Source organism: Leuresthes tenuis, unplaced genomic scaffold (genome assembly GCF_036924035.1).
Source record: "Leuresthes tenuis unplaced genomic scaffold, fLeuTen1.0.hap1 SCAF_23, whole genome shotgun sequence".
In the NCBI taxonomy this organism is placed as follows: Eukaryota; Metazoa; Chordata; class Actinopteri; order Atheriniformes; family Atherinopsidae; genus Leuresthes; species Leuresthes tenuis.
Window position 1 is genome coordinate 15,084,276 of NW_027325377.1, and position 9,968 is coordinate 15,094,243.

Below are 9,968 nucleotides of genomic sequence, written 5' to 3' on the forward strand. Positions count from 1 at the left end.
TTCTAAGTCAAGTAATGAATGATAAATGAAGACAGTAAGCAGCATGTGAACTCATAAGGAAAGAAGACTGTCATCGCTAAGCGCTTTCCACTTTGTGCATCATGTGTTTGCAGAAAAACGGTGATCGATACGTGCTAATTCGTCTACGTCCAAGTCCTGAACAGCCCATGCAATGAGAAATCATAAGCAAACACGCATAGGCGTGAATAACAATTTGTTCTTCTCAAACAAGGCCATTTAATCTCTGTGAGCCACAGCTCAACTCTCAAAGCTCTCATGCTGTGACAGCGGTCACGTGACGGGCTTACAAGCTCCAACCATGTTGGCAAGATGTTGACAAGTGTCCGAGTGAAGCTTATCTGGAAAAACTTTGGAAAAAGAAAAAAAAAAAATCACAAAAATGGACCCCAAAAATTGAGAGCCTGATGTCAAATATCTCAAAAGTTGTTGGCCTGAGAGCTGGAGCAGCTGAGCCGTCTCCCCGTGTGGCGAATCTCCTGAACAACCGTGAGGGAAAGGGAAAAAAAAGGTCATACGCGCCAAAAAAAGAAAGCCAAATGGAAATCAATCGCCTAACGTTTCTGTGAGCCATCGGTCACATTATTTTGAGGCCAAATAAAATGCCTAAATTGCGAGCAATTGGGCTGAAACTTGAAACGAGAAACACAGCAAACACTAGGTATTGTTGGCCTTTGAGTCACGATGGTGGTCACAAACTTTTACCTTTCTCAGGCATCTTTTAGCACCACAGATGACCAGCCATGTACATCCACAATTTAAGAGTATCAATAGAGGGACTTGCGGCAAAATGGTGGATCAAAAGCCAAATGCATTTTCATACAGCTGCAAAAAAATAATACTATAAACAACTATTTTTCTTCTTACAAAATAGGAAGAGAAAACTATAAATATGTATGTAAATCTGTTCTTCCGAGAGGCCTGAGATGGGGAAAACTGTTTCAGTACGCTGGGTATTTCATCAACAATTACTGGACTGATCATCTGTTTAAAAATTCATGAGTGTCTTTAAGCTGCGAGCCCAAGCGTTCCACTGAATTTAACAAGCCTGCACCATAAAACCAGCTCGTACGCGGGCTTGTAAAGCCCCGAGGATCATCACTGACTGTACTTAACAAATTAACAGAATTTTTTTCGGCATTCATTTGGGCTCATGAAAGCACTGGTGGGATTAATAACATTAAAGATGACTCAATTCCCTGTACTGTCCCCGTAATACGTGACAAAGGGTGATGCAGGATTCGTGCGACGCCGCGGCAACATGACTGACGTTTACCTCCCCTCCAACTAGCGTTTAGAGTTCAGTTTAAACTGAAGTGACAGACGAGCTGAGGAGGAGACAGACAGCGGCCATCCCTTAAGCAGTTGAAAATGGAAACTCTAAGTTAAGGAAGGAAATATTGCCGACTTCGTTGTCATCCAAACATGTGGTACAACAGATGTGACCTTTAATCATAATGCCCTTTCAGCAAGTTCTATATTTGTCTCCAAATGTGACTCATAATTAACTAATCTTTGCTTTGCATCCAGAGACACATGTGGTGCGAGATGTGTTTCACTGCCTTCTACTCGCCCTTTCGTATATATCTTGACTGTCCCTGCTTTGAACTAGAGACTGTGTTGCACGCTCTGCCCTGTTGCGCATGGAGTATATTCCTCCTGATTGGCCTTTCGGATTTAATTTCCCCAGGGAAAGCTAAAGCTATTGTGCTGCACTGTGGTGTGTTGCTGTTACACAATTGCTGTAAGTACAATGACATTACAGAGGTTTCTAAATCTGAAATCTCCCTTTCCTTTCTTTCCTTTGACCCGTGTGCATTGTTCGCACAGGGTGAGTGAGGACTCCGATCGGGAAGTTTAGAACTGCCTTGGAGAGCTGCGAGCTAAGTATTTTATGAAAGTATGACGAGCTTCTCTGCTGTACATCTTTACAGTTCTATTTTCATTTGAGTGCATCGCCACAACGTTCAGCACCGATGAGCAGCAGCTGAGGCTCTAATTGTTCCAAATATGTCAGGGACCTTAAACGCCTCGTTCTTACAGTTTCATGCAAGTCACCAGGCCGGTTTTATTTTTAGAGCGTATTAACTTTTACTGCTCCACCTAATATCAGTCCTCCACTGGGTAATAAAGTAATTGCCTTATAATGTGTCACTATCAGCCAGTCATTACTATCATCCTCTTCCTTTATGCTTTCCATGCTTTCTTCTCTTTCATTATTTCTTGAGTAATGACTCTCCTTTGACTTTGTATCAAACATTCGGCCTTTTTACCTCCCCCTCTCTGGACATCTTTTTTTTTTTTCTATCTCTTTATTCTCCCCGTCTCCCTCCACAGTGTTTTGTCCTAATTGAAAGCTGAATAGAGTCCTATATTCGGGCAGCATCAGATGATGAAAGTACCTTTGATCACTGTTTACCTCTGCAGGTGGCACACGGGAGCAGTGACGCGAGATGCATTTTAAATCTTTTTTATGTTTTTCCTCTCCTCTTTTTTTTAGAAAAACGTGCCTTACAAACCTTTCTCCCCACACTGTCTCGCGGTCTCTCAGAAGACGTGAAACCCGAGCGCGGCAGACTGTGGGAACACACCAATTGCGACCTTTTGTTTGTGAAGTGGGCTGTAAATAGAGGAAGGATAATGTTACAAAATCTTGCCGTGTGGTAGTTTAGTTTCTGCAACATTTGCTGGAAGGCGGAGGTAAAATCTCACCGCACGATAAGCTGGGTGATGAAACAAAGCGCTCGATTCTTTTGGGTTTTCTCCTCTTGGGCAAACAGGTCGTGGTGGTATGTTTACTGGCACAGGGACAACTAAACCAGTTGTTTTTTTCCAGTAGAGACTGGAGAAAGTTAGCGAAACCCTTGTCTACACAGTTGTCGCATTCCAAAACGGCGCTGAAACAAACTGGCGCTTCCTTTATTGGCAAATAACGATTAATAAAAAAAGTTATTCCTCTCAGCCACTTCCCATGTCCCTTTAGATGTGTGTGGTGGTGTCGTTCTCTATAGAGAATGTGTTGATGCATTCATTTCAACCAGGAACAATAATTCTGATAGACACTTGAGTGTTTGCCATTACCTTTTAAATATAGACCTCTAAGGTTACACTTGAATGCACCATGAAGTCTTGCAGTTTGACCTACAAAGTGAAGTGCACTTCCTGATTTACAAGTTGAACCTTAAACTCACCATGAAGCCCTTTGCTCTGAGGTAGACCCAGGCACTTAACGTTAGATTTTAGGTTATGACATAACAGCTTAGCTGTGTCTCTTAAAGGTTTCAGTTGGGTCTACAAGCGAAATCACTCTGAGAAATACTGCAAAACTGCCAACAATAAGGAGTAAGTTTTCCCATTCAGAAATACAAGTGGAAAACAGGGAGGAAATACCCACAGAGCTGAACGGGGGAATGAGGTTATCCAGCATTTGCGCTTCAGAATGTAACCACAGAATGAAGTTAATGAAGAGTTTATTTCTGTGGTTAACGGTTCTGTGTGACTGCCGCAGCCTCTCTTTTATTGTCACCCTCTTCTGATCCCGCTGCTGCTCCTTGTTACTCCAGTTAATTGAGTCGGGGAGGTGCCGGGCAAAGTTGTGGGACGAGTTTGTGAGATTTCTGCCTTTGACTAGGTTACAGACTTGATTTTCATCAGTGGGGAGTTTTGCATAATACAAATCAGGAATAAATCATAATATCTCCCCGTGACTAATTCCAGCTTAAGTGCAGCTTTAAGCCGCGCTTGAATTTTTCATACATTCATGTCAACACAGCCATCAGCCAACCGTGGCACCCTTCATGACATATCCCACTAAGGTTGTGTATGATGTGGGAATCTAGATGTTGTTTTTTGAAGGAATTGCGGTGTTTCTTTGCTAATGTTGCTCTGCTTATAAGAACACAACAGGAGCTCTACCCAGGCTCTTTTTGTGGGTTGTGGGATCCATAAACGTTCATCATATTTCATAAATATCCCAGACAGATTATCTTAACAGGCTGACAGTGACGTCTGACTGTCACAGATAGGCAGGAAGTGCTTGGGAAAACAAGCCGCTGACTCACTTTCAGATCGAGTGTGAAGCCGGTCGACTGACCACTGAGTCAAAGTAATGTCAAACTCACTGGTGTGCTGATGACCGCGACTCACATGACACACACGCACGCCCCGAAATCCACCGTACTTCTGATTGAGGAAGTGCTATCATGCAGCGAGACGGGTGAGACGTCTAAGAATAGATAAAAGGAGGGACGAACACAAGGCATTCTGAGAACACACATACACAGACAGAGTGTGACCAATTTCTGGCAGATAAGTTACACGTGCCTCCTGCTGCTATAAGCCCACAATCTCACACGCAAAAGCACACACACACTGCCTTTGATGTTGAACGACATCATTTCTGAGCTCTTTCATATCGCCACATATGGCAAATCACTTCTTGGCACAGGCCACTTCAAAGCTATGTAAACTACCTCTCACAAACCATCTCCCTTGACCGGCTAATGCATTTTCCCTCCACAAGGCTGATTCTATGAGGGGGAAATTTCACAGATTATCCGCAGCCAAATGCAATGCAGTCAAATGTCGGAACAACTCAAGATACGACACCCTAATTAGCTCTTCAGTCCGCCATGGCATGCATGGCAGATAAATGCTGGGAAAAGGACAGAGGCAGACAGATTTCACGCGATCTATATGTGTTGAAGGTTAGAAATACAGTGAAGCCCAACGCTTATTTCCCTACAATGCATTCTCTCATGTGGTGAAAAACTCCCTTTCAAATAAGAGAAAGTCGATTAAATTTACAGTTTGTAAAAGTACTTCTTAATTAACTGTAAAATGTCAGCTTTTATAGACATCCGGGCCAATTATTTCCACATCCTTCTTTCCCCCAACAAGTGTGGTGGGAGCAGCAAACCGTCTCTCCGGTGGCATGAGTCGAATGTTCCCCTTGCCAAATGAAATCAGTCCAGCTGGGGATTCCACCAAAGCCACTGACCACGCACGGTGACAGGAAACTGCCACAGAGCACAGGGTGACACGAGTGGAAGATTTTCCACATGGATTGTCCGAGCTTTGGTGCCATTTGTATACACTTTTTTCCCCCTGAGTCTTGTACTCCCCCGTGACCTTTCACCCGCATATTAATAAATACATAATAGCCTTTTAACAAGAGTGTGAGCAAAACTAAACACAGAAGCCTTCGAGTGATCGTGTTCAGGCTTTGGCAGCACGTTATCTGGTTTTGAGTGTGTCAAAAGGAGCTTTGTTATCAACGAACGGTCTCCAAAAAAGCTCTTTTTTCATATTAACAAATGGAGCAGAGCTAACTATTTCTGGTCTTTCCTGTCCTATTGTAAGCTAAAGTAAGACTAACAGAGAGGAAAGTTACATTGATATATTCATCCAATCCCCAGCAAAAAGCCAGTGGGGAAATGAAGCTCTGCTGGATGTATGGTTGTAGCCCCCTCAGAGCTTTTAAATGACCCAAACTAAAATAATCTTATAGAACTACAATTTCAAACGTGAGCAGTCACTGCATACAGACAGGATTAAATCAAATTTACGTGCAGCATCACTAATGAGCCAGTTTATGAAGATTTGACTTTGTTTCTCTCTTATATCTGGCTGGATAAGATCATTTCAGTTTGATTCATGCTGGCAAAGACTTCTCAGCACTGCTCCGAAACATGCAAATTGTGACACTCATCTCTTGGCTTTCGTGTCGCGTTTCTGCAGCACGCCGTCGCTGCCAAAGAAAATTCTCCCAAACTCATGTTGACTTCCAAGACCTCTGCTGGCTGCACAGTTCCTCACCCGGTGTCTGCCACTCGTGGGTTTACAGTAAACTGCATAAGGGCCCGGACCAAACTCAAGCTCTCGGCCTAATTTTCCACATAGGCAACAGTTTCGTCCCACATGGATGGATGGATGGATAGATGGATGGATGGATGGATGGATAGATGGATAGATGGATAGATAGATGGATAGATGGATGGATGGATAGATAGATAGATAGATCACAGTGACATCTGACAACCAAAACTGCTGTGTGAGTGGCCAGTTTTCACTCTCAACAGCAGCTGGCAGTCACGCTGGGGTGTCAGGCTGCTGCTGGCATTCACGCGCACACACACACACACACACACACACACACATATATATATATATATATATATATATATATATATGTACTCGCACACTTCCCACAAATCAATACAGTTTCTCTCCCTCCCCCTTCACGTGCTCCAACACCACAGGGAAATATGTGAACCCGCTTGGGTCCATCGGTGAACTGAAGCTCAAAAGCTCCCACTTTCTGTGCTTTAAAGTCGGAACCAAGCCGGGGGAAACCACAACATGTGTAGCCAAATGTGAGGATTTTGCTTCTCAGCTAACGACACGACGGGGCAATGTGACCCCTCTCTGTTTGTGTCCTTTCCTGTGTTTTGTTTACAAGCCCCAGCTAGCTTAAATGTAACTATTACAACAGCGCTATCTTTTAACATGTCAAAATAAACATGAAGGACTACCGAGATTTAGTCCAGCCCCGGAATATTGTCCAAACAGTGAAATGCGTGTACAAATATGTTAACAAATCCTGCCCTGACTGGTATCCTGTCCCAGCATCCTCTACACTCACCTATACGAAGTCTGTTTTCTGAACGCCAGTCCCCTTAATTTCTCCTCCAAAGACTCCTGCTCCATGTCGGGCAGGCTGCTGAACGTATCGCTGCAGCAGCCTACGGCAGCGTCCTCAGAGCCGGCTCCGGACTCTGAATCACCCCCGTCGGCTCCCAGAGAGGCCAGGCGACCGCTGAAACCCCCCGCCGCCAGGCTGGTGCGGTCCTTCGCTTGGGGGTCCATGCTGGTCGGTCCTAGCTGTCTCGCCCCGCTCTGGACCCCCCCTTCTCCTCCGGCTTGTGACGGGACACAGATGCCGGTGGTGTAAGGGAGGCGAGAACTGAAATGTTTGCGGATATGAAAGCAGATCAAAAAGGACGTTTTAAGCTGCTCGACCACTGAGAACTCCGACTGTTGACCGCCTATATGTGCCGAAGCCCAGCAGCACGCGCAGCCGCCTGGACAACAGACAGAATTGCACTCACGAGTCCGCGAACCAACTGGCAGTGAATGCATCAATTTATCAACGCCAGACAGGAAGTAGAAGGTTTTGCTTTCAAAATAAAACATCTTGCTTTAACATCGAGTTGGAGGGAAAAAACATTCTAGCATAATCTGGTCTGAAAAGGTTACGTTTATCTATACATACAGGTCATATGCAAAAACCGTCATACTTTATGTCACTGGAAAAATCAGTTTCCATCCGTCTTTATGTGAGTCAAAAACGTTGGCAAGGGATAGTTTCTTCCTCACTTTTTTCTTTGAATCAACCAAACATGGACTGTATTTATGTATATAGCATCCAATATCCAACATCAGTCCATCCGTCCATTTTCTTTACCGGCTTAATTAAACTCAGGGTCATGCAGGGGCTGGAAACTATCGCAGTTGCCTTTGTGAGAGCAGCGGGGTACACCTTGGATGGGTGAGAACATGCAAACTCTACTCAGAAAGGCCTCAGCAGGGATCCAGACCAGAATCCCCTTGCTGTAAAGCAACAGTGCAAACCCACACAACTACCGTGAAGCCCTAAACAAGACAAAAAACTTAATTTGTGGCCATTTTTTACCCTAGTGGATAAATAAAAATCTCAAATACATTTCTGACTCTAGGACATTGGGCACAAATCTTATTCAAGTGTCTGAAACAAATAATCTTTATCATACAATGAACATTATATGTAGAATAATTATATGTAGAATATTTCTTTCCCTTTTTGTTTACCTGTCAAAGGACAGCTATATTGCTGCAGATTATAGAATTAACTTTTAAGCCTCAAAGCTGTTATATCACAGTGTTTTTATATATGTAGCATATTATACATCGTATAAGTTTGTTTCTGTGTTAAATTCGGTTGAGTTTGGTGATCATGCAAATCAATATCCCGTTTCACACTTTGTTCAAGGAAACTTTTATTTTCAAACGCATGACCGGAAGCAGACTATTTTATTCTCGGTAGCATGACGTGATTTCAAAAAATGAAAAAGCGCGAGCTTGATGTGAGGGCCGCGACAAGACCTCCGTTCAGTTTTTACTAAATGTTGCAAACGTCCATCTTTCTTCTTATCCCTATTGGCCACCCCACCCATCCATCCATTCCCCCATCCACCCATCCCTCCATCTATCCCACGGGACGAGCAGCGTGGCATTATGGGATATTCCCTCTCCTCCTTTTGTGCAGCATCATCAGTCAGAAAGTAGGGCAGAGGGTGAGCATACTCCCACGAACACATGCATGCTGTCAGTATCTCACTCTCAACACACACACGCACACACACACAGTCCATATGCTCTGTTGGTGGAGAGTCTGTATGTCGGTATCAGCCTTGTTGACATCTTTACTCCTCCATCATGTCACTACTTCCCTCACTACAGTTTGCAGCAGGTTTGCATGTCACACATCAGGCCACATCTGTCAGGCTCTTTTTCCATCTCTAGACCATCAGGCTCATCAAATCATCTCTGCCGTGAAGCATCTGTCTGTATTCCCTGAAATTATTCACCTGGGCACACATGAAATCCCAAATGTGCACCCATTCCAGTTGTTTTGGTCATAACCTCCGTTTGGCTGAGTGTTCTGCAGCCATCAGCACACTGGCAGTGGTTACTCTTCTGCACATATATGGGATGTGGTGCAGGTCATTACAAAAGATCAGCCACGTCACACCTCAAGTATTTAATCATCCCACTGAAGCACTGAAGCCAGGAGGTGTCACATTTCCTCAGAACCCTTTTTCAGTTGCTTTTCTAAATAACACCCTTGGATGATAAATGAACAACACAACCAGCTCCCTCCCTGATCGGGTTCCTGTCAGCAGTGAGCCCGTCTCACATGGACTGTTTCTGCTTTCCAGGGAATTCTCAGAAGAAACAAACACTGTCGTACGTAAATCTGTCCATTAGCACTGCAGTCGACTTCATGAATGAAACCAAAGGAGGGAGCTTTGATTTTTTTGGAAAGCCAACACGTCTGAGCTGAATCCGGTCGGGGCACTTTGGGCGAAAAAGGCGTCAAAGCTGCAAAATCTGCATTTAGTCTGTGCAGCTCTGAGGCTGATTTTGACGTCTGACCTCCACTGATGTCCATTTTCAAAACAATGAGATAGACTGAGTTAGTACCACTTGGCTTTGACTCAAAGCAAGGAGTGAAAGCTTCTGAATTCTTGCTATTTTCTGAATTACAATGGTCCAATTTTCAAAAAGGTCCAAGGAGAATCCGATTAAAACAGACGAGGAAAAGAATAGTATAGTTGGCCTAAAGGTGAGTATTTTTTGGAGACCTGATAGCAGACCTGAAGCAAAAGAAATGGTTGAAGATTCTGGAAAAACTTTAGGATAAAAGAGGGAAAAAAATATATCATTTGATTTGATAATTGGTTTGATTGTGGATTAATGGAATCAAAACTCTTTAAAGACACTTTAATGACTCACAGAAAGACATATTTTCACAAGCGTGTTTGTTAAGAAATGGAAAGATTATTTTTTTAAAAAAGCATATCTTATATTTTGGCTCAATTTGAAGGTTTTATTCATTTTTCTAGTACATTAAATTTAAGAGTGTTAAGAGCGAAACCAGGAAGCACACGAGTAGGAAACGAGGCGGTAACACTCCCTGTGAGCACCAGTGGAAGGGAATTTAAATTTTTTATCTCTAATTGAAAACTCAAGCGCTTTTATACCTCAGCAGTCCTGAATCAAACAGTGAAATCAGACTGCAGCTGTCTGCACTGACTAATGTTTTTTTTTCGGTCCAATTATTCATAAGGACTTTATGACAACACCGCGCACCGCTGCTCCGCGGCTGGAAATTTGTTGCTGCTGTGAGA

At 43.5% G+C, this 9,968-nt stretch overlaps 1 protein-coding gene across 4 annotated transcripts in view; it reads right to left on the reverse strand.

Moving 5' to 3' along the window:
- Positions 1 to 7,132, reverse strand: part of dgki (diacylglycerol kinase, iota) — a 71,016-nt gene extending 63,884 nt beyond the window's left edge. For all 4 annotated transcript variants that reach the window (XM_072377291.1, XM_072377293.1, XM_072377292.1 and 1 more), the window contains exon 1: positions 6,662 to 7,132. In XM_072377291.1, coding sequence (XP_072233392.1) covers positions 6,662 to 6,885 — 224 coding nt within the window. In that variant the 5' untranslated portion in view covers positions 6,886 to 7,132. The remainder of the gene's footprint in view (positions 1 to 6,661) is intronic.
- Positions 7,133 to 9,968: the final 2,836 nt, after the last annotated feature.